This window comes from Diaporthe amygdali (genome assembly GCF_026229845.1).
Source record: "Diaporthe amygdali strain CAA958 chromosome Unknown NODE_29_length_634662_cov_65_424859, whole genome shotgun sequence".
NCBI classification, from domain to species: domain Eukaryota; kingdom Fungi; phylum Ascomycota; class Sordariomycetes; order Diaporthales; family Diaporthaceae; genus Diaporthe; species Diaporthe amygdali.
The window spans coordinates 462,331-486,128 of NW_026517049.1; the positions used below are offsets into that span (position 1 = coordinate 462,331).

General features: G+C 56.2%; 7 protein-coding genes across 7 annotated transcripts; 2 read left to right on the forward strand and 5 right to left on the reverse strand.

Moving 5' to 3' along the window:
* Positions 1-1,147: 1,147 nt before the first annotated feature.
* Positions 1,148-2,686, forward strand: J7T55_004414 (uncharacterized protein; the record flags this gene model as incomplete). Its single annotated transcript, XM_053132065.1, has 2 exons — positions 1,148-1,553; positions 1,635-2,686. 2 exons carry the CDS (start codon positions 1,148-1,150, stop codon positions 2,684-2,686), a joined length of 1,458 nt encoding a protein of 485 aa, XP_052990027.1.
* Positions 2,687-3,035: 349 nt separating this feature from the next.
* Positions 3,036-4,660, reverse strand: J7T55_004415 (proteasome regulatory non-atpase-like protein; the record flags this gene model as incomplete). Its single annotated transcript, XM_053132066.1, has 3 exons — positions 3,036-3,234; positions 3,311-4,134; positions 4,202-4,660. The coding sequence occupies 3 exons, from the start codon at positions 4,658-4,660 to the stop codon at positions 3,036-3,038; spliced, it is 1,482 nt and encodes a 493-aa protein (XP_052990028.1).
* A 688-nt stretch (positions 4,661-5,348) lies between these two features.
* Positions 5,349-6,734, forward strand: J7T55_004416 (uncharacterized protein; the record flags this gene model as incomplete). The annotated part of the gene is made up of 1 exon (XM_053132067.1): positions 5,349-6,734. One exon carries the CDS (start codon positions 5,349-5,351, stop codon positions 6,732-6,734), a length of 1,386 nt encoding a protein of 461 aa, XP_052990029.1.
* Positions 6,735-7,335: 601 nt separating this feature from the next.
* J7T55_004417 (uncharacterized protein) lies at positions 7,336-9,382 on the reverse strand (the record flags this gene model as incomplete). Its single annotated transcript, XM_053132068.1, has 4 exons — positions 7,336-8,515; positions 8,612-8,833; positions 8,919-9,327; positions 9,379-9,382. 4 exons carry the CDS (start codon positions 9,380-9,382, stop codon positions 7,336-7,338), a joined length of 1,815 nt encoding a protein of 604 aa, XP_052990030.1.
* A 1,750-nt stretch (positions 9,383-11,132) lies between these two features.
* J7T55_004418 (uncharacterized protein) lies at positions 11,133-12,876 on the reverse strand (the record flags this gene model as incomplete). Its single annotated transcript, XM_053132069.1, has 3 exons — positions 11,133-11,670; positions 11,783-12,705; positions 12,775-12,876. 3 exons carry the CDS (start codon positions 12,874-12,876, stop codon positions 11,133-11,135), a joined length of 1,563 nt encoding a protein of 520 aa, XP_052990031.1.
* A 1,702-nt stretch (positions 12,877-14,578) lies between these two features.
* J7T55_004419 (uncharacterized protein) lies at positions 14,579-16,595 on the reverse strand (the record flags this gene model as incomplete). Its single annotated transcript, XM_053132070.1, has 3 exons — positions 14,579-15,442; positions 15,498-16,260; positions 16,387-16,595. 3 exons carry the CDS (start codon positions 16,593-16,595, stop codon positions 14,579-14,581), a joined length of 1,836 nt encoding a protein of 611 aa, XP_052990032.1.
* Positions 16,596-21,434: 4,839 nt separating this feature from the next.
* Positions 21,435-23,669, reverse strand: J7T55_004420 (uncharacterized protein; the record flags this gene model as incomplete). Its single annotated transcript, XM_053132071.1, has 5 exons — positions 21,435-21,502; positions 21,595-22,172; positions 22,229-22,605; positions 22,888-23,423; positions 23,504-23,669. The coding sequence occupies 5 exons, from the start codon at positions 23,667-23,669 to the stop codon at positions 21,435-21,437; spliced, it is 1,725 nt and encodes a 574-aa protein (XP_052990033.1).
* Between the last annotated feature and the right edge of the window lie 129 nt (positions 23,670-23,798).

The window sequence follows — 23,798 nt, forward strand, 5'->3', positions numbered from 1 at the left end:
TGACGGCGATGGCTCTCCGTGGGCAGAGGGCCGTGTTGACGTCGGCCATGGCCACGGGCCCGGTTTTCTCGAGGCACTGTCGGGGTTCATTGGCCCGGGCCAAACTTACACTGATGGGTAATTGTCTGCTCGAGCTCGCCAATCTTGCCTTAACCCGACACTCTAACACTCTAATGCTCCTTTCTCTGCACTACACTCCCTGTCCCCAGCCCGATCGACCGATCTCAAAGTGACAACCGTCAGTGTCACTGTTACTATCCACGATCAACGTTCAACGTCCCACTTTGCACGATCCACCACCACTTTTGGGCACGGATTGCTGAACTGCTGGTGGCCGTGGCCGTGACCGTGAAACCCGACGATGGCCTCAAGTGTGGCCAACTAACTGCCCTGCCCAGCCCTGCCCTCCAGCGTTTGGTTGATATTCCTTCTGCACCGCGCCCTCCCGCACTGCATATCCCCGTCCACTGTCCCCCGATGTCGGCCAACTCGGCCGGGGCCGTGGGGGCCCTGCCTGACCTCTGACCTGAGCCACTCTGGGCCAGTCTGACCGGCGCAGGAGCTGGATGGAGCAGGAGCTGGAACAGGAGTGGGACACTGGGAGCGGGACACTGGGAGAAGGAGCAGGCTCAGGTGCAGGCTCAGGTGCAAGGTGCACATGGCCAGGTGCGCATGGCACACAAGCCAGAGACAGAGGGACAAGAATCGCCCCACCATGCTGCGATGTCTATCCTATCTAATCGACAAGTCACTCCGGTACTTGTTACGTCCGCATGCATGCGAGATTTGTTTCTGGTTTCCCCACGAGATCTCAAGTCTTCCAGGGTCCATTTGCCTGCGCGCATTTTCTTCTTTTTCCCCGTCATAGTCTCTATCTCTCTCAATTTCTGCCCTAGCTCGCTGCTTGGCTACATACAGTGTTATTCCCCATTGCTTGACTCATTTCAACCCTCATCTGACCTCCAAGCGTCATCCATCCACCCTCCCTGTTATTGGCCGCCTCTGCGTATTGACAACAATATCTGACATTTTTAAATCGCTTTGTACAGCATCACCAACCCAGCGGACCCTTCTTGCACCCGCCGCTCTGCCTCTCACTGCCAGCTTCTCTCACCAGCTGCAGCCCCACACTCAGGCCCGTCGCACAATGTCGTCCACTTCGGCAAGGAGACTCAACATCGACAACATCAACCCTCATGTCAGGGAGGCCAAGTATGCCGTGAGGGGTGAACTCGCCGTCAAGTCTGAGGAGTACCGTGCCAAGCTCGCAAAGGGCGATACCGACCTCCCCTTCACCCAGGTCATCTCCGCCAACATCGGCAACCCACAGCAGCTCGACCAGAAGCCCATCACCTTCTTCAGGCAGGTCCTGAGTCTGCTCGAGAACCCATTGCTTCTGCAGCATGAGGACGTTCTCCTGAACCAACTCGGCTACAAGACCGATGTCATCGAGAGGGCCAAGTGGCTGCTGAGCAAGGCTGGTTCAGTTGGAGCCTACAGCGCCAGCAATGGCGTCCCCGCCATCAGGCAGAGCATTGCCGACTTCCTCGAGAGTGAGTTTACCCATGGCCCGCGGGCAACCAACCGCCAGCGGTGACAAGAGGGGCTGGGTAAATAGGGCTAACCTGTCGCAGGACGAGACGGCTTCCCCGCCAATGAGGCTGACATATATCTCTCGGGCGGTGCCTCGTCGGGCGTCAACACCCTGCTGCATATTATCTGCGAGGGTCCCAAAACAGGTATCCTGGTGCCAATCCCTCAGTACCCCCTGTACACCGCTTCCCTCTCCGTCCTGAACGCCACATGCGTCCCCTACTACCTTGATGAGTCTCAGAACTGGGGCACCGACCTCGAGGCCATCAAGAAGGGCTGCGCGGATGCAAAGGCCCAGGGCGTCGACGTTCGCGCCATCGTCATAATCAACCCTGGCAACCCCACGGGCGCCAGCTTGTCTGAGGCCGACATACGCAGCGTCATCGACTTTGCGCGTGAGGAGAAGCTGGTTGTGATGGCGGACGAGGTGTACCAGACCAATGTGTTCATTGGCAAGTTCGTCTCCTTCAAGAAGGTCCTGCGGACACTGCAGAAGGAGAACCCCGGAAAGTACGACACCGTGGAGCTTGCCTCCCTGCAGTCTGTCTCGAAGGGCATGGTGGGCGAGTGTGGCCACCGCGGTGGCTACTTCGAGCTGTGCGGCTTCGACCCCAAGGTGCAGGCCGAGATCTACAAGTTCGTGTCCATCACGCTGTGCGCGCCCGTCATCGGGCAGTGCCTGGTGGAGCTCATGGTCAACCCGCCCAAGCCTGGCGACCCAAGTTACGAGCTGTATGACAAGGAGTACAACGGCATCTTCAACGGCCTCAAGGAGCGCGCCTACGCCCTGTGGCGCGCTTTCGAGAAGATGGAGGGCGTGGAGTGCGGCGAGCCTCAGGGTAGCATGTACCTATTCCCCACCGTCAAGATCCCGGCCAAGGCGATCGAGGCGGCGGCTGCCGAAGGCCGCTCGGCCGACGAGTTCTACTGCCTGAGGCTGCTAGAGGCCACGGGCGTCTGTCTCGTCCCCGGTAGTGGATTCGGCCAGAAGGAGGGCACGCTGCACTTCCGGACGACATTCCTCGCCCCCGGCACCGAGTGGGTCGGCTCGATTGTCAAGTTCCACGAGGACTTCATGAACAAGTACCGATAGACGGTTCATCTTGGAAATAAGACGTACAGTGGAGTAAACGACTCCACTCATTGCGAAGATCTTGGTGGATTTGGACATGGCATGGCGTTCGCCTTTGGATGCAAATCGGCGATATTTACATGACAATGCTGCATCGTAGATGAGATCATGACGGAAAAACGGAAATGTAACACAAGATTCCCACCTCAATTTTGGAGGACTTGCTCGAATGCCCATAAGTCATTTCGTTTGTGTCTAGGTATCATACATACAGCGCGACTTGGGCATAAGCCCTAGCACCCTATCAATGTGCCATGTCACCACCATTCACCGTCCCGTTTTGAGTCTATGGGTGCGCCTTGATGTGCCTCTATGCCCTCTCACTTCCCCGCAGTCTCACGGCCTGGCCGTACTTCTGCAACTTGGTGATCAGCTGGTCACCCTGGCGCACGACGTCCTGGTACTGCTTGTTCTTGTCATCCGGCCGGTTCGTCTCGATGACACCTTTGCCCGACACCCGGTCGATGGTGCACGGGATGCGGCCTCCAGCGACAAACTTGGCGAGATCCCTAGAAATAATGTCAGTCATACGTATCTTTGGAAATCAATGGCTTAAAAAGAAGATGGAGGGGGGTGGAGACAAACCTGTCCAAGAAGTCCACCGTGACGCCAAACTGGTTGGCCATGCTCTCCAGCCCGACGACCCTGTAGCTCTGCAGCAGCTGCTGGTACGCGCGCAGCCGCATCTCGCGGATGAACCAGTTCTTGTGCTCGTGGAGGTAGCGGTCCTGAGTGAGGAACTGCTCCTCGACAAGCGCCAGCGACTGGAAGAAAGTCTTGTACCGGCCGCTGTACAGGCTGCTAACCAGCTTGGCGAGCGGCGAGAAGTCGACCGCCATCTCGGCCTCGGGCTGGTCGCTGTTGGAGCCGAGCGTCGTGAGGTTGACGGCCTTCTTCTTGGCTGCCGCCTGCGCCTGGCTGGAAGGGTCGTCCTCGTTGACGGGGTCGTCCGCGCTGGGCCCCGCGGACACGCGCCCGCTCAGGGCGGCCAGCTTGTCGTCGCCGTCGCCCAGGATTGCCTTGATCTCGGGCGCGTCGACAACCTTGCTCTTGAAGTCAACCCGCTTGAGGCTGACGGACCCCGCGAGCACAGAGTATACGACCAGGTTGGAGTAGGTGCAGAGCTCGTAGGACGTGAATGTGGACAGGGAGTCGAGGAGGAGGGGCGCAGACAGGTTGTACGATCGCACTGTGAGCAGGTACAGGCCCTCGTAAGCCTTGAGGCGGTTTCGCCTGTCCCAGTCACCGCCGCTCTCAACGAGCGTCTTGGCGCGCTCGACCTCCTTCTTGACTAGCAACTTGTCGCCGTAGAACAGACCCATGCGTATTATCGCGAGGACGAGATCGATCTTGGTGCCGAGGATGCCCGTCTTCTCAAAGACGTCTTCGTAGGTGGTTATGGCTTTCTCCTGGAGAAATGACAACAGATTAGTCATTGCCCTGTAAACTGTCAAGATATCTATGGTGTGGACGTACCTTGTCGCCAACTCGCGCCCAGAATTCAGCCCTCTTGCCCCTGGCAGCCATTATCTCGGAATCACCGGCCTTCTCGACGGCCTCATCCTCCTCCTTCTGGATTTCTTCCAGCTCCTTATCGTTTTCCTCTTTCAGCTTCTGGTACAAGCCCTCGTCCCAGGGGATTGTGACAGTAGCCGTGGGGCCCTTAGTGGCGATCATGCCCGCGATGCTCGACTTCCTGCTCAGAGGCTTGCCGGGTGCACTAGCGCCGCCTTCGCCAACGGCATTCAGTATGCCTTCGAGCGGGTGTGCCAGGTACCTGTAGAGAGGTGCCATCTTGTGCTCTTGAATAGCATCCTGCAGCTTCTTCACGGCGGCATCCTGGGTCGGTCGTGAGGCGTAGGGGTTTGTGAGAGTGAACACATGCTGCGATAGTGGCAGCAGAGGCCATTTCGCGTATTGAGGATCTGAGCCCATGATTCTGGAGTGGACTGAGGCCGATGACAACGGAAAGAAGAAAGTTCAGGAGTCACGGCGATTGGGGGAGGGATTGGAGAGGCTGAGTTGTTGTTATGGTCGGGCTTTTTGGATGCTTGAGAGGTTGCTTGGGTGAGGATTGAAGCTCTCCGATGTCACTGTCCAGGTAGTGGCTGACAGCAGCAGGCGGCAGAGCTTCCGTAATGCCCGCGCCCATGCGCCTGGGGGTGGATCGATACATTAGCCAGGTACCTAGGTACCTCTCCGCCTGCCCGATTCGGCGCCGCTTGGTGACCTCGCAGCTCCCAGGTCAGACTGACTGACTGACTGGCCGGCTGGCCCCTTTCGTCTCCTCGCTTCTTTCTCAAAACACTCCTCCTACATCTCTCTCTCCTTTGTTTCTAGTTCCGAAGCCACAGAGGTCCCCGCTCAAGGACAAACTAACGGAAAGGCACTCGCCTCTAGGTACGAGCGGCCAATTTCGAGATAGAGCAGCCTGAGCCAAGTCATCATCGAGGTTCTCGATTTCCTTCCGTGGCTAGCCCTCAGACCATCTCGAGCTTCGGACAATTTCATACAAAAAGCCAACCAGTAACAGACGGATACGAATTTCTTACGATATCTCAGCACCCAGCCTTCCTCCACTCTGCAAACTCAGCACCCAGCTCATCACAACCTTTCCGCTATCATGGCAGGAGACGATCTCCCTCAACCTTACGACGCCAAGGCTCTGGCGCCTGCGAAGAAGCGACAGCGAAGTGTATCACCCTCGGGCTCTGAACAACCGCGCAAACTCAAGCGACCTGGCCAACGGTCGCGCATAAATGAAGCCCAGCGCGAGGAGCTCCGCCAACGTGCCATTGAGCGTGAGCGCGAGCAGCATGCCGCCGCGTCTCAGGCCGAGACGCAGCGCGCCGCCATCAACGATGTAGTCCGCGCCCACTACAACGCCGTTCCCGAACGCGGTCGCGACTGGCGCAAGACCGACAGCCGCATCAAGGGCCTGCGCTCGTTCAACAACTGGATCAAGAGCTGCATCATACAAAAGTTCGCACCCGACGAGGATCACACGCCTGGCGCATTTGAGAGAGGCATCTCGAGTGGCCGAGAACTGCTCATCCTGGACATTGGATGCGGAAAGGGAGGCGATCTGGGCAAATGGCAGCAGGCGCCGCAGACGGTGGAACTCTACGTGGGCCTGGACCCGGCAGATATCTCAATTGATCAGGCAAAAGAGAGATACAGAGGCATGTCGCAGCGGGACCGGCACGGCGGCAGGGGCGGTCGCGGAGGGAACTACCGACGCCCTCAGCCACGGTTGTTCGAGGCAAGATTCCACGTCAAGGACTGCTTCTCCGAAACGATTGAAGACGTCGACATCGTACGGCAGGTGGGCTACACACAGTCCAATATCAGCAGCGAGCGGGGATTTGATGTTGTCTCCATGATGTTCTGCATGCACTACGCATTTGAGAGTGAGGCAAAAGCACGACAGATGCTGAGAAACGTGGCCGGCTCATTGAAGAAGGGTGGTCGTTTGATTGGAACCATTCCAAACTCCGACGTCATCGGGGAGAAGGTCAAGGAGTTCAATGAGAAGCAAAAGGCCAAGGCCGAACAAGCCGAAGCGGGCGGCGAGGAGGCCAAGACTGGCGAGGATGCAGAGGAGCTTGAGGAGGGTGAGGAGAAGGAAGAAGGAGAGGCCGAGCCGACTGCTGAATGGGGCAACGATATTTATCGGGTTAGGTTTCCGGGTAAGACCCCAGAAGACGGTATCTTTCGTCCTCCTTTCGGCTGGAAGTACAGCTTCTTCCTGCACGAGGCCGTCGAGGAGGTACCCGAGTACGTCGTCCCATGGGAAGCTTTCCGAGCTCTGGCAGAGGACTACAATCTTGAGTTGCAATACCACAAGAGTTTCTCCGACATATGGAAGACGGAGAAGGATGACCCGACCTTGGGGCCCTTGAGCGAGCGCATGGGTGTACGACAGAGACACGGCGGCGAGCTTCTGGTCACGCCAGAGGAGATGGAGGCTGCATCATTCTATGTGGGATTCTGCTTCTACAAGGTGTAGGGCTAAGACCCTGGACACCATCGTACCTTCGATTCTGCACCGTTCTTAAGCTCTGCTATACTACAGGTCTCATTTCTCATGCCCAAAAATTCCGGGTGGGAAGTCAGCACCACAATACAGGCCACAGATGAGATCACTTGGCAGACAGCTCAGGCAGTCAGAGGTCCATATCTCGAAGGCTGAATAGGTCGTGGATGGGTAAAGCCCGTCCGAATGGCGTCTCCATGCGGTGATCTTCAATTAGAGAAGACAATGAATTTATGAAATGATACCAAGAAAACGATTTGGTTTGTGCTAATAAGAATCTGGTGATGAAGGTGGAAAACAGCTTATTTGTTTTACATGCTTTTGAGAATATTTTCCGGCCTGATCTGGTTCTTGGGTACGTCTATCCCAGTACTGTGGTCCTGGCTTCGCAATCTTGCTGACTGGATCAGCTTCGTTGAGGGTGAAACAGTGCGAAAGAGAGTGAAAGGAAAGAAAATGACCACCGGAAAACTTGCTAGTAAACGATTGAGTTCTCTGATCAATATCTATAACGCATTATATCGTGCCACTCAATCACCTCCCACCACTACCCTCGGGCACAACCCAGGTGCCGTCACCAAGCATACTTCACCTCGCCCCTGGGCGAGACAGGACTGGGCAGAGCCATGGGCGCCGTCACCGGCCGCGGCAGCATGACCTTGAGCCCCTCGGCATCGGCCCGCCCGCCGACGCAGTACAGCAGGAGAGGCATGTGCTCGTCGACGGTGGGCGCATCCCCCCTCAGGCTATGCTGGCATGCCGAGACCCACACGACTGGGAGCAAGCTGGCGGTGGCGCCGCCGCCGCCGCCGTGGAGCCTCCCCGCGCGCATGTCGTCCATGAACCACGGCGGCACAACAGCGCTGGCGCCGCCTTGCCTCACGAGCTCCGCGCAGATGGCGAGCACGTGTTCGGGCAGGTCGTGCGCCGCGCTGTGGTAGACGTACTGCTGCAGGGCCGTCAGGCCCCGGGCGTTGCGGTCGCCGAGCCGCCCCTCCGCCGCGAGGCGGCCGGTGAGCAGTTTCGCCAGGTGGGCTCGGGCGGAGGCCTCGGTGGGTGCCGGGGCCGGGGCCGCCTCGTCGAACAGGACGTGGAGCGCGCTGAGGCCGTGGTGTGTCGGGCAGGCCTCCGTGGCGAGGTGCCACACGAGCGGCCAGAGTAGCCCGAACGCCCTGGTCCTCGTGGGCTGTTCGAGGATCTGGAATAGGAGCGGCTTCTCACCGACCTGGACGTCTGGGTCAGCCCCTTGGGACAGACACTCCCGCAGACACTGGCATAGCAGTTTCCATGTGTTGTCGGACCCCAGTGTGCCGTCCGAGGATAGTTGCTGCCAGAACAAGGTGGCCAGTTGGGAGAACGGTGTCGAGCCATTCGGGAGGACGCGGGTCACATCTGGCCTGCTGAGGAGACATCGCAGCAGGGAATCGAGGGCGTGTTGCTGGAGTGGCAGCTGGATTGCTTGGATGATCCAATGGAGCTGCTCTGTATGGTACACACTGTGGTCTACGCGCACTGGCAGGCCGCTATTGAGAAGCATGCGCGACGGCGAGCTGACTACGCTCTCCACCTTCGATGCTTCATTTGTGGCGTCCCCGGCGCCCTCGTTGTGCGACTCAAACCAGGGGCGATATGGCAGTCCGGTATATTCCCCGCCAAAAGCTGAAGTCCTGGGGCTGGTTTCAGTATCTACATGCGGTTCAGTCTTGATCCCTGGCTGCGCGTATGGCATAAATGGCGAGAACTGTCGGGTATCGCTGCATGGGCGTCGATATTGAATCAGCCATCTGTATGTCGATGGATAGAAGGTCGGGAGGATGGCTTCAGGGCTTGGAGGGCAGAGTGCAACTCACCTTTCAGTCACCAACACGTCGGGAGCAGAGTAATGCCTCGTCATGGGCAGGAACTGGCACTCGGCGTGCGGCCCCTGGATCTGGCAACCTCGGTTTCCACAGAGGCACCCTCCCTGCTGTTGGTAGCCATCCGTGCCCACCGTCACTGTCGCCGCCCGCCGCCGCGAGCAGTTGTACTTGTGGACTCGCCACTTGTCGAAGCGGGACCGGTACGCCCGGACTCTGGAGACGGGTACAAGTTATCAGCGGGGGAACAGGCCAAGATCTGAAAGTTAGAGGGAGGAGCTGGTGCTGGGCTTGTCCTCACGAGGCTTCAAAACCATATTCATCCTTCATTATCCGCCTCACTTCATCGAGGGTCTTCCTCTGGTCCTTGTACAGGCCCAGTATCGTCGTCCTGTATTTCAGCCACTCTTTCGTCATCTTCCCTGCTTTCCCGGGCTTCACACCGGGGTGGGGTGGTTCCGGGTCCTTGGTAGCTGAGGTCCAGCCTGGAGGAGGCCAGCTCGGGCGGTGCGAGGCATGGGTTATAGCTGGAAGCAGTAGTGTTCGTTCCTTGGACAATATGCTTCCTGGATATAGGAACAGGGGAGTAGGGCTATGGGAGAACGACTCGGGAGGGGCATCATAGAAGTAGTGGAGGTGATGGGCACCCAGCAAGGCACTCTTGGGCGGTAAAGGATGGGACTTTGGGAGACTCTTAGAGCGATAGATGACTGTAGAATAATAAGGCAGCCAATCGAGCATCAAAGTTCACGCCTACGGACCCATGTTCCCTGAGCCTCACCTGGTCTTGGTAGGCTGGGAGGTCTTTCTGGGCTCAGTTTACGCCCTCCATGGTCGCCCCAGAGAGGGCACTATCAAGTCTGAAGATAGCAGGGAAGTTAGGCTTCCCTGGTCAGCACATATAAAGCTCCATCCACAATCTCGATGAGTCAAAATCTATATTGAAAAGATCGGTCTGGCACCGCAGCGATCAGACTCGGAGCCTCGGGTGGGATTATCTGGCAGGTTCTAGGCATCCAGAGAGGAGACTACGAGAAGGCGAGGCTAGGCGTGCAGTCGATGGAGCGCGGCCCGTCCCCTGGGCTGAAAATAGACGCAAGGTAAGCAGGACGTCCTACAGTAGCGGTAGGCGCCCATATGGCGTGGGCTGGCGAGCTGTTCCGCCCGCCCTCATCGTTCGTCGAAGATAATTACAACCACAGAGTGCTGCAGCGTGGTTGGTCCGCTCTTAACTCTACGCCGATGAAGATATGCAGCCGCGATCGAAGCCCCCCAGGCATCTCAGACATTTATGCAACGGTGCCACCTGGCTGAGAGGATGGGTGTGGCTGGCCATCGTCGCCCGGGCGTCGTGGAGCAGGGTGCTCGAAGTAGGCGCCCCGGTCGGCCTTCACCTTGACCTTTGGGGGGGGTCCTCTCGCCCCCCTCTCCGCGGCCTCCTCTTCTCACCAGGATGCCCACCACGGTGGCCTTTTTAGGAACGTGGCTTAACTTGGGCCACTGGCTTTCGCACCCTCACCAAACTTGTTGCCTCGTTTTGCCTTGACAGGGGGCCTTGGCAGGCTATAAAGGTTCCGTGAGATCCATAGCAGACCGAGCTCGGCCAGCGTTGACTAACAATTGACCTGACGAGGCGAACATGCGTATTCCCTATACTTTGTTCAGCCTAGCATCCACTCATGTGTAGCAGCCCTCGGGGAATAGACGAGTTCCGCAGTCGACCTGATGGAGGCCGAATATGAAACGGAGGCGGCGGCACGCAAGTAGATATACTCTGACACCATATATAGCAAGGCAGGAAAAATCATGGCGAACCACGCTGTTATGCAGGCTGTTCATTCGCTTCTCGGAGAGAAACCCCATGTGGGCATTGCTTAACGCGGTCATGCGCAAATCCAGCCCCCAAGTAGCGCACCCTGCAGCTGCAGTCAGCAATGAAATGGACGAATCCGGTATGAGATGTTGTCACACGGAGCGAGCGAGCCAAGTAGAAAAAGTCTGTCGAGTGAGCTAAATTTGTTCTGCGTATACTCGTAAAAAGAAAAAGAAAGTCGATAAGAACGACACGGCCTGAGAATCAAACCTCGGGCCGCGACGTAACCGAATGAGCATTAAATATTGTTCTTGTCGAATCGCAGAAACCCCCTTGGCCTGTCATTTGGGCCACTACACCCTTGCCTCTCCCCCTGTGTACTCCCACCTATATCTTCCATAAGGTTGTGTCTTGCATCCTATTATGTGAAGACGAACTCCTTGCCAGTCGCTCCTTCAGATCATGTGGAGTTGGATATCTCGATCTCCATGGCTGAGCGTGGCTGAGTCTCGCGTTGTTGAACAAATCTCCATCATCGTCAAGCGCGGACGTCGTCCTTGTCCTATCCATCGCCCGCCAGGAGCCGTCATTGCCCCAGGCCTTCGCCCCGCCAAACAATTCGTCTCCCGCGTCCTCCTAGTATTCGTACTGCGGTTTCTCATCAAATTTTGCCGTCGTTGTCTTCGTCTCGGTGGTGACTTTCTAAGTTCCTGATGCTGGAGCAGTTGCCTTTGTCTCAGTCGTGTTTGCCGCAGATGGTGGAATAGTTGTTTGGTGATGTGCTTCTTCCTTACCCTTCGTATCCGTTGGTGACACAGCCGTCGGGCTGGCGACCGTCTCTCCGCCCGTGATCCCCGAGGTCTGTCCCGCGTGCTCCTGCTTCTGCTCAGTGATCTGGTTAGTTCCAACCGCTCCCGCTTCTCCCTCGGCCGGCTTCTCTGCCTCCAAGTCGTGGGCCTCGTTCATTACCGGAGAATCCCCACTGCCTACAACAGGACTGGCGGGCGTGCTTTCCACAGGCGCATTGGCTCCTGCGACCTTAGAAATCACCTCGAACCACCGCTGAGCATCTGCCGCCGTGTGCGCCTTGAAAGCAAGTTCAGACGACCCAGTGAGCTTGCTGCTCATAGTCTTGGACTTGTCCTTGCCCTTCACATTGAACTTGTCTCCATTGGGGGTTCCAATGGTTGCCTCAGGAAGATAGATGGAAAGCTCTGGGACTGGGTCCTTGCTCGCATTGCTATGGTGCTTTGAGTCAATGAAATGTCCTTCACATCAAAATTACCAGGGACAGAGCCACGGTTGTAGCTGTGCCCAGGGATTCTTCGCAGGAGCAACAGGACGTAACTCACTCGTCTGACTTGAACTCATGCAAGAACTTGGAAGGAGTCACCACGTAGTAACCAGTCGTGAAGCCCCAGGACAGCTTGTTCCGTGATTTACGCTCGAGGCTGCCTTCAATGAGAGGCTCGGTCGAGTTATGTTCCTGATTGGGGAACGTGATGGCCTCGACCGTCCTTGGCGGCTCTTCGGGGTCCACGAGGATGTCGGCGTTACGCTGAGTGAAAGCTTGCCATTCCATATCCGGAGGAATTCTCTGAGCGGCGCCGAGCATATCGGCATAGAGCGCTCGAGTCTTTTCGGCCTGCCCACCGGCGAACTGGTTGAAGACCTCCATGGCCTGTTGAAGGACTTGAATCACGTGGGCCTCGAAGTCTGAGAAGTTGCCCTGCACTGCAATGAGATCATTGCGGTGGTTGTTCTCCTCGATAACCTGCTTGTTCAGGCGGTGCAAGACACCGCGCCGGATGACATAGGGGTCCTCTGTAGGGTTCATCTTGCCGCCGGTAGACTCAAAGGATGCAGCATGCTGGCCGAGGAGTTCGATGTGCTTCTGGGTAACGTTTCGGGCCTTCTCGACCTCTTTGGCGCCCTTCTGCGCGCCGCTCGCCAGCTCCTTGGCCTTGTTCTTGACCTCCTTGTGGAGGCGGTCCAGAATGGGAAGCACGGAGCCCTTGATGCTCTTCTCGGTCTCGGCATTGGTGTTGATCAGGGCCTGCGTGTTTTGACGCAGGTTCTCGTAGAAGCCAGCAACGCCTCCCAGATTCTGGTCAAAATGGTGGCCTTCACGCAACGGCTTGGAGATAGTCTTCATGACCTTCTCGTACTCTTTTGACTGTGCATGGTGGATCTTCTCAATGGCGCCCATGTACTCTTCCAGGTAGCCCACGGCGTGTTTCCATGCTTGCAGACGCTCGGCAAGCAGCCCAGCGGTCTGTAGATTGTGTCAGTCGTTATGCACTGGCGAAGACGCGACAAGACAGCGGGATAAGGGGCGACGCACGGTTCCAGGATCTGTTTCAGGGACTGCGGACTCGCTGAAAGTGCTCGACTTGGTCATAATAGTGCCCGACCTTTGGGGCAACGTCTTTACGTCGTCGGCCATCGTGAAGGTGGTTGTCTGATTTCGGGGTAACGGGTCTGAGAAGCGCTGTCAAATGCGAGAGAACGGCGTTGTTCGTAACTACTAAGAGGCAGCGTTAGCACGATATCTCCAACTTTACCTGAAGTCAAATATCGACAGTTTCGACCGCCAGCAGGAGATCTTGAGGCTGAAAGGCGAGGCTGTTGAGCGATGCACAGATGATCAGGCCGTCATGACACGGCACAGCTCATCAATGCTATCTATGTAGAGCTCAGGGGCCAAGCTGCCCACTGCCAGTGGGGCCGGCGCACCGCAACACTCAAGACCCCTGTGAAGATCTAGACAGACGAGATTGATGAACCTTGTGTGGGCCCGCACGGAGCCGTCGGTTCGAATTGCCTGCAGGTACCTCACCTGCAGATGGGACGAGATGGGACAACAGGAGACTGACCTATGCAATATTTTGGGCAAGCTTGACGGTGCTGTAGGAAATGTAGGGGGTTTGTCACCTCGACTGACGACGATCACGAAGCAGCAGCATGGCGTGTGATCGACCCTTATAACATTCTACTGCTAGTCTGCCGTGTTCCCTAGATTCGGGAGTGACGACCATGCGATGACGTAGTGGTCCCCTGCTACGCATGCTTTCTCTATTGTTACGTAGTGCAGCGCAGCGCGGGAAAAGCCACAGGCGGCTTCTGGGCTTTGAGGACTGGACTTTCAGTGCAGTAGCGGCAGTCGCGGTCCACCCTCAAAGCTTGATGGACCACAGATGGACCACGTATCGCCCTTGGCGCCTTACTGCATTGGGGCGGGATTTCCTGCGAACCCATCACCAGGTGCGAAAGATTTCGGGGAGGGCCCTGCCTGTCTAGCTGTCTAGATCGCCTGAGGCCCAAGAAAAGCAAGACTTGGTTGGGCTCATGGGATCGGGTCGCCGGTGATAGGTGTGGCAGGCTGCCTCTTGTGCCAATCGGTCGAAACGCGCTGGTTAGCTGGATCCTGTGTTTTGGACTAAAGTTCTGTCTCGAACCACCTTGGCAGGTAGGAGAGAGAACCTTACAGTGCATTCTTGTTGAGAGAGTACAGGCAAGGATGGCAGCGAAAGAATTGTGTACGACCTTTTTTTGACAGCAGACTGTCTGTGAGCCACTAGCCTTGTGCCCTCAGGTCTCAACTAGCGGTTCACAGCTCTCCTATGAGCTTCATACGCACGTGTACAGCTCTCAGGGATTGCAAAAGTTTTGGGCACGGCTAAAACGTGCATACAATACACATGACAAAAATATGCAAGATGTAAGACATGAGAACCTTGCATAACATAACGTACTCCTTCTCGGTTTGTTTCCGTATGCTCTAAGGTGCCTACGCAGAACTTTGGGATATCGTGGGCTTTGTCATGAAAGCGCTTCAAATCTATTGTTTCTCATTTGCCATATCAAGGCGGTTTGGGGTATAAACGTTCCCTATGTCCAAAAACTCCGTCCCTTTGCAGACACTGTCTAGTTTGCCCCATACATGCAACCATCCCTTTCATGATCCGGTATTAATACTCTTATGGCCGTGCTTGTAAGTGCTGTATCAACGCTGATTTAACGACAAAAACAAATCATCGACCGCCCAGGAAGACAAGCCCCCCTGCTAAGGGGAAGCCCCAAGGCTCGCTTGCTAACAACCATAGTCACGGCCTGGGCGGACGACGAACTCGCGCCAAAACCTTCTTCTAGTAGGGCTGGGCTCGAGCCTGCAGGAGGTGCAGTCTCCGACGGACGTCATCTTCGACCCCGAAGTGGTGATGGTGGAGCAGATTGCTGAATCCCAGAGACGTCTGCCTTCTGGACGGGCGAGGCCTGGGCGGTGGCTGGTTCATCGTCTCGGTGGTCGTGGTTTCGGGGATCGAGTCCAGAGGATTTCCTGCCGGCGTGGTTTGTACCGTAGGCGTCGTTGGTGCGCTCACTACAGAGTCGTAATCGGGTAGAGCCAGGCCCTCTCCCGTGCTAAGGGGTCGGGCAGGTGTCTTGATTGCCGTGGTGTAGCTGGGCACCTTGCTGAGACTCTCCAACTCGATGTGCTCTGGCGTGTTTATGCCGGAGTGGTTCTCGCCGCTGTTCGATCTGGATAGTGGTTCCGAAGGTGGAGGTGAGTTGTGATTGCTATCGGCCGGGGGAGGCTGCGAGTGCGGTGTCGTCGCGCCGCCTGTCGTCGCGCCGCTGAGGCTGTGGTACGATTGACTCCTGTCTGACGCATTGAGAGACACGTCCTGCAGCCGCGAGCTAAGCGCTGCAGGAGGCACTGCCATCCCTGCCATCTGGTGCAGGTTCTCGGCCGAACCAGCCCGGGAAAGGGCGTAGAAGGGCGTGTTGACGCCGGATTGGATTGCGGGTGTCTGGAAACCGCTCTGCAGGCCATTCATGTCCACCTCGTCGTAGAGCTGGTCGAGAATGTGCTCGCCGTAGCCCGGCGGCGCGATGCCGTGCATGCGTTGAGCCTGGCTGGTCTCGTGAGGTGCTTGGCGCACCAGGTTCCCGTCGTCGTCCAGGGGCATGTTCGGGGAGATGAATATCGTCACGGGAAGAGTGGCACGGAGCTGTTCAGATTGTCAGTCTGCGGGTCCATGTTCCATTTGTTGGCATGCGCCTTACCTCGGAGACGTGGCCATCCGGATTGTGCAGTGCGACCACCATCTTGAGTTTGTGTCTTATCTTGATGCCATGCACGTTGGTGTCTTGCATGCACTTGCCCAACTTCCTTGGGAGATCGAGATTTGTGTTCAGGACCCAACCCTCCTGGCCAGAGTCCTCGATCATGTCATTCCAGTGCTCGTCTCGATTTACTGAGAGCGTCCAATGTGAGACCTCGCGTTCCCTCTTATGTTCTCGTATGTGGTGCCCTTGCATTGTCGTCACCATTATCTCGTGAACCTCCATCAACCTGCAGTTGATTTCCCCGATCTCCAGTCCTTTCAGCAGAGGCGTAAACCTCGTCTCGAGCGGGATGGAGCTTCCAAATACGATGGCCTTGGTCGGGATCACAACGCTGTATTCCACCTTGTTGGGCCAGATGTTTTCGACGCTCATGGCGTGCAGGAATTCCAGGGCCGAAGACTCGAGGGTCCGTATTATCCTCACTCTCTTCTTAGCATGCAGGTCGTAAGCGAGTTTGCCGCGCGCGACGGTCGCCTTCAAATGATAAGTGATGCTGGCCTCAGGCATGCCCTCGATGGATTCGCAGAAGTCGCCCGGCAGCATAAGCTCAAACGGCCATTCATAGTTTCCCTTCTCGAGCAGCGTGCTCTTCCCCGAGCTGCCTCCCACAAAAGGTCGCCATCTGTGCTGGAAGAAAATGTTGGTGCGATCGACCTTCTGATTTGAGATTCCCGTTGGGGTAACCCGTGCGTCCGTCCAGCTGGCATGGCCGTCAGTATGAGAGCTCTCTGGCAAAGAAAGGCTGCTTGGGAAGTGAGGAGTCAGGGTGCAGGGCGATGCAGAGAAGTTGCAGGGACCGGTGGGGAGAGCACTGTGACACACTCACTTCAACCTTTCAGTTCCGACTAGTCGCAGGTGCACATCGTCTACTTTTAGAGCTTGTGGTAAACATAGCACAACGGTGCCTTTGAGCAGTTGTCCTGAGGACTCATGATCGTTGCCTCGGAAGACTAGAAAGTCGCTGTCGAGGCGGATTTCGAAAAGCGTGTAGGCGTTGCGCCCAGTGACGTTGGCCAGAGGGTTGAATGAGGGCATTCTCAATGTCTGGTTGCGCTGGGCATGAGAATGACAATGGCCCGAGGAGTGGAATGAGTGAGGGTCTGCCAGGCAGGGTGGAATGCTTTTAATCCAGGAACCCAATGCAGATCATGGAATCTAAGTGGGTACTGGTGAGGCAAAAAAATTGTAAATGGGCGTGGTAATACCGGGCAAGAAGTGGGAATGAGTCGCTTGCGGATGCTGTAAATGGCCCGTATCAGAGATGCGACGATAGCTGCTGTACCGTAACGTCCCGTGAGTGGACTGGACCCTTGGTCTTTGGTGGTCGGCGGAGGCAACAGAAGGGGATGGCGGATTGGGGGGTTGGACAGGGAGGGTGACGAGACGAGTCGAGACGGGTGGTATCGAAAGATGCAAGAAACACCCCACGAGCAGTGACGAGGAAATGGGGCCTGGACCTTGTTTTGGGATCGGTGAAAGGGGGGACAGGATGGGCAAAAACTACGCGCACTTGTAGAAAAGATATCCCACATGGGCCATGGCCCCCTTGATCGTGATGAGCGACGACCGGCGGACAGCAGCACATGTACACACAAAGGGCGATCGGATTCACAGCTGGGCTGGGACGTGGAACCTTGGCTGGGTCCCGTATGCACGCATCTTTCTTCCAGGACGAGTGCGATCTGGTACCGGTACAACACGGCCACCAGGCAAAGCCACCACCGGTCAGTAACAATAAGCGAGACGTCGAGCCCGTTGCTTGTCCCACATACCGGGTCGACAAGGATGACAAGGGTGCCTCTGCACACGAACGAAAGCATCCTAGTCACTTTCGACTCGAGGGGCTCTCCCTGCCAGCCGGGTGTCTCTCCCTTCCCACACTTTCAACTTCGCAAACTTTGGGTCCCGACGACGGCCGGATCATAGTCTACACGCTTGATACCACAAAGGGAATAATATCAACGAGGACGGTCGAGTCACTCTTAACGACCTGTTACGTAGACCACATTTCAGTAGTGTGTGTACTGTATGCGACCTGTCGGGCTGGTGGTCGACCCAAAAAGAGGGCACCATCACCAACATCCAGATCCAGTAGTCTGATGGGGGCGGTGTCAGACACGATGATAGATAGTGACAGTGATGGTGAGTGGACTGGACACCCATGGTTTGTGGCAGGGGTCCAAAAAGCTCTGATGGATGATGCAAGAGGGCGGAAGGGTTCAATTCAGGGCTGGATGATGCAAGAGGGCGGAAGGGTTCAATTCAGGGCTGGGCGTGGGATACCAGGGCCTGACACTGACTGAATGACTGACTGACTTGAACTGATTCCCTCCTCGCGTCATCCGTCGCTCTGCGAGTGGCGCGCCAATCCTTACAGGTTTGCTCTCGTTCCGGCCGATACAGTTGGGGAGTGTCGTGGGTGTATCTTTTCCCGTTGATTCTCCGGGGGATTCCGCATTTCCGCCGTGAACCTTGATAGCAAATGGCGACACCATGTACTCTACAAATCCCATTCTGACAGCTCTGGACGGTCCTCTTCGCCTCCACGGCGGGCCATGACGGAGAGGGAGTGATTGCTGATCGGCCCTTCCGTCGAGTTCCCATGTACACAGGTACATAGGTACATAGCCACATAGGCACACCCTACTTGCGTCCAAGTGGATCCGAGCCCAGCCCAGTCCTCTATCAACCTGCATTGGCTTGCTTATCGAGCATCCTTCCACAACCCTTCCCTCAAGCTTCCATCAGCCTTTCGTTTGTTGGTCAAGACCTTGGCGCCGGCGTCGGCTCGCACCTCAAGAAGCCCCCCACGGCCAGCCAACATCTAGGCGCGATCTGACCTCCCTTTTGGCGTTCCTCCTCCGCTAGGAGCGTCTATTTCTCGACACGAATGACACTTCTAGCCGAAGCACCCGCTGTCAGTTTGTCACGGTACGACGATAGCAGGGGGTATGTCGCTTGCGCCCTCCTCAAGGGGGCTCAAACAAACTCAGCTCCGATCAGCAAATGCTACAATACATACATATTGTATATGCGCGCTATGAGGAGATCATTGGTGGCCCTCAACCTGCCTGGCCTGCCAGGCTGCCAGGGCAAGATCTACATTGCATTGCGCAGGACTGCTGAATCGGGCGGAAGACGGGGCCATGTGAGCAAGCGGCAGTCCGGAACTCTCCACGATCTCAGAAGCTCCAACCTTTAGACTCTCCGTCCGCTAGGGCACCAGGCGACAGTAGCCATGCTTCTCCAGTGTGATCAACAGCAGCTATGAGCACCTACTGCACGAGATCTGGTCTGTAACTCGTCACCAACGGTCAGAGGGCCTAGAAGGGTGCCACAGTGTCGTCCCATGCCCACGTCACAGGGCAGTGGCATGATCTCTACGAGCTCTCGCCTGATGGCCCTCTTTTCTGGCAGTGCGAACAGCTTATCTGACTACCCGTGCCAATCACCCGGTGCGTCTCCCCCCTGCGACTTGGACTCACTCTTGCAGGCGACATATAAAATGCAGTCCTCACCATCCCATTATTCGCGGGGGCTTGGCCTGCCCAGCGCCGGCTGTGAGGGACGGACCGGCGCCACCCTCCGAAAAAGCAAGGCATAGCATGACTTTGCTCCAAGGTGCAACACGCCACATGGAGAGATGATCCGCAGCCGATGGAGAGGACCAGCGCAGAAGGCAACCTCGAGTGCATCCAGCAAGTTGATCCAAAGGAGACCGAAACGAAGCGCTGGATCCGGCACGAGGACGAGACGCCTGCTCGAGGCCTGTGCCTGACAAGCCCTGACCGTTGCGCCGAGTGAGGGAACCGCCAGACCGCCCAAAACAACCGCCGGCTCGGCCAGAATTCAACGATTAATTGACCGGCTCTGCGTAGACCCACCAACAGCCCAGCCCTGAGACCTGACCCCTGTGTCAATCGGAACGATTCCAAGATCTACCGAAAAAAAGAAAATATGAACATGTGTGGATGTCTTGACAGCAAAACAAGGTTACCGGAGAAACCTTCAAAGCCACCTGCAAGCCTCAGCAGACCAGTTTCATATGTCATTCGTTTTAGGTGCAGCTTGCACATTGGCAGGTATCGAAGTCGACCCCTTCCGCGTTGGGTATCCCGAGACTACAGAGCCAGTATTGTATCGCAGGAATTGCAAGCAGCCTTACGCCACCGTCGCGATTCAGGGTTTGTCGGCAGCGTACCCATCCGGGTTAAGCACGAGGCAACGCCGAGCTTCGGAAACTAGGCAATCAACGCCACCAGACGCCGGTCTTGCACCGCATTGATGGGCCAGCGAGACCCGTCATTTTGGCTGTTTCGCTGGCCGGCTCCACCGCTCCCAGAGCTCCTTATCAACGTCCTGGCGGCTCGGCCGGTCGTATATCCTCCAAAGATCGAGGCTAACCCAAAGAGGGCCCAAGTGGATACGTGATACTGCCGGTCCTCAGCCTTGCTGGTTGTACAAGATCTTGCATTTTCCTGTCTCACCACCGTGATGACCGGTACAGTAGCGAGTAACACAGGCGATGAATCTAATAGTGAACGCATGCAAAACCCTCCAGCCCGGCATAGTCATTGTCATATCATTTTCACATGTTCTGAGGCAAAAGAGCTTTTCCCGTCGCCAAAGTCTGATAATAGTGCCTCTCTTAAGCAGAACCTAACCAATCAATGGCACGCGTCACCCCTGTTCCTAGCAAACTCGGGCGTGCCATATCCCTTTGTTCTAGACGTCGACGCTTATCTCTTGTCACGATGACGAGCGCGGCAGTGCTAAGGCGACAATGCTCCCGGCCACCTTCTTTCAAGACACGACGGCGCTGTATGCGTGTACAGATACAACGAGCACTTTCCTTTGACCGATCGCTCGCGCTAAGACAGGGGCACAAACGCATCCGGCGCAGCCAGTCTCTCATAGCTTTCCATATGCTCAAATCGCAAGCCTGTCTTTTGATGGATACTTTTACGCAGTAATGTGTACAGCCTGGGACGGCGCAAGCTGGGACAAATTAATTAATACACTTCTGCTCCGGCGCCAGCAGCAGGAGCAGCTTGACCGCTGCAGGCTGCAGCATGCTTTTCCCGCTGTGGGTCGGGTGGCCGGGACGACGAGATCCATCTGCCATTGCGATATCTCCCGGGACCCACTCTAGCATTTCGAGCAACACAGGACCCACGTGTTTTCGAGCAAAAAGCTAGCTCCAGGAGCTCCTCGATCCAGCTCATCAGGGTAGCTCAAGCAGGACCGAGCACCACCACCCCAGTAAAACACTCAGGGACTCGGTGAGTCTGAGGAAGGAGAAACACAGTCCACCGAGGCCGCATGAGCTGTCACAGTCAAATCTACGGATGGGTGACGATCAGGAGAGCCCCTTCAGGAGGTTCCCTCGGCGAAATTCCGTGGGCCTCTCTCCTGCTGGCAGCTTCCCAGGCCTGGGCTGGTCTTGAGTCAAAGGACTTGTTCGAGTTCTCGACCACCTGGTGTGGGTCCCGAGATCAACACATGTAGGCACTGCGGCTCGAACCGGAGCCATGGCTGCATGCCAATGCGGGAAGAGGCTTGCCAACGAAAACACACAAAACATCAACCCTCCAACGAGAGCGGACCTATAGCTCTCTGGTGGAGACAACCAGGCACAAACAGTGACAACTCTATCGGTCATAATCCGAACCATACAAATCACGTAAACCAAGAAGCATGTGAAAAAGGCTTTGCAGTGATATGCAAGGCCTAGGAGTCGTGCTGGATTTGCAGCGTTTATTAACTCAGTCTCACATGCCCCTGTACGGCATAGTGGATGTGGCAGAGCCAGAAACTTGCTACTGGGCGGACCGACTCTCATGCTGATACCATCCCAACAAATTTTCTCACTTTTCAACTGGCCGAGGTCTCACCGACAGGAGCCGTCGAGTCTGACGGGCGGTTCCAAGTGCGAATGTGTCCTTTGAAGCAGATAGCATTAGCTGGCGGAGCAGGGACGAGGAGACAGGATACCGAAAGAAGGACCGAATGTTTATGTGCGAAGCGAACTTACCAGACTTGCAGCTCGTCACAATGGCATCCTCTGTGAATTCTAGCCAACACAGCGGATCCGTGTCCACAACCTTCGTCAACACAGGTGGCAGTATTGCTGTGTTTGCTCTTGGCTCAACGGCGTGTGGCCCCGTGAAGCCGTCCTCTCCATCACCATTTGCGGAGTTGGCTGAGTTGGACCGTACCCTGCTCGCCGAGGTTCCTTGCGTTTCCGCACGTGTGAGCTGCGATGTCGTCAACCTGGAGGCGATCGAGCCTCGCTGGCGGACCGATGCTGCACCGGCGGCGCCTCCTCCCCTAGGCCGGTGTAGCATGCCGACGCTGAAGTCCCATAGACACAGCCGGCGATCCTCGCCAACGCTGCCAAAACGGTAATTCTTGTCGTCGCATCGCCATGGATCGAAAGCCACAGACGTCACCCATGAGTGATGGCCTTGGCACCGCGCAATGAGAACGGACTCGGGGACGTGCCAAATCGAAATGAGGTCGTCCTGTCCACCGGTGAGGACGTATTTCCCATCTGGGGACCAGCAAACGGAGATGAGACCGCCGTAGTACGAGTGGAAGTGGTCAAGCAGACTGTATCGTGGGGTCAGCTCATCAGACTCACAAGATAATGTCAAGGGGCTCCTCACTCCTCCTTCAGGTAGTCGATGATTCGTAGCGAGCCGTCCTCCGAGACGACAGCCAAATGTCGGTTATCTGGTGAGAAGGCGAAGGCATTGATGCGTTGATTTGAGAGCTTCCATGCTGCGACTGGGTTGAATTTCTGGTTCTTGGAGTTGACAGACTTCTGGACCTGGATACCATTCTTATAGGTGTTGACCCCGTTCGTACCGTTGGTCAGCTCGACCTCGCCATTCTCTCTGCTCTCCTGCTCTGATGAAAAGATGGCGTCCTCTTTCTCCTTGTCATAGACCACAAGTGATCCGTCCATATGTGATGCGAGAAACAGATTTTCTGATCCCGGTATCCATTTGATCTGGGAAACGGGAGTTCCATTTATAACGCCCTGTTGCCATCAGCTCAGAACTGAACAAGCTCGCCGTCAAGAATCCTACATTTTTGTTCAAACGCGCATATCGCTGTGAGGTAGCTTCCCACCATATTATCTCACCAGTAGAGAACCCCATAATAACGTCAATATGGCTTGGGCTCTTCGTTATTTGGTTCACATCATGACAGAGACAATGCGCCTTGGTGAAGAGCACTTTGGTCAGATATTCGGCCTATGTTTGATCAGCGTAATTCTAGGCCACGCTCGTCTACGGCGAGGATGTAGCGAAACTCATACCTTATTAGATGCCGACATGTCAAGCCATTGAAATGCGCGATTGATATTAGCAAAGGCATATAGCCCGTCTGTCGGACGTTCCTGTATCCTCTTACTCAGCGACTCATTAACGATCACTCTACTGATAAATGATGAGTTGCTCTTTGTCATGTTATTCTTGGGCTTCTTCCGCTTGTTCGCGTCCTTAGAGTTCGGCGCCACGAGCAACGCAGTCCCCTCCCCAAACGCTGGGGCGGAGCCTAATGACAGAGGCGCATCGCTAGAATTTGCCCGTCCTTCACTGCCGCTGATGGTTGGGTCTCTCGAATTGTCCTCGTGTGGGTGTTCCTGTATACTCGACTGCCCGAGGCCCGTCGCTGAGATGCCTCTGTACTGGAATGGAGCCGGCCGGGCGTCGAGGTTGATCAACGATACCTTGGTTCCGGCAGTGGCTGGCTGAGGGTTCGTCGCGAGTGGGTTCGGGTTGATCACAGGCGCCTCTGAAGGGTGTGGAGGAGGAGTCGCAAGATGTAAGTCTTCCTTGAGGACATAGGTACCTGTGGAAGTCACGCTGGTTTAGCCTGGGCGGTGCTGAAGTCCCGCAGAGGGTGGAATTCAGGAGACTGGGTAAGCTCACCCTCTCCGACCAAGAAATGGTCCTCGGGATTTGAGAGAATATTGTTGGTCTCTATCATGGGCGGGATATGGCCAGCACCGACGGCAGCATTGTATGCGGCCTGGGTAGGATACCGTGGGGGAGGCGGTAGGACGCTGAGGGCAGTAATCAGCGATACGTCTGTCATATTGCGGAGTTGCTGAGCAGTGGTAACGATAAGCAAAGAAAGAGACGGAGTGTAAGCTCACAACATGGTGCCAGGAGGATGGGGTAGTTCCTGAAGGTGGTACTGGATGCTTTCTTGGCAAGACGTATG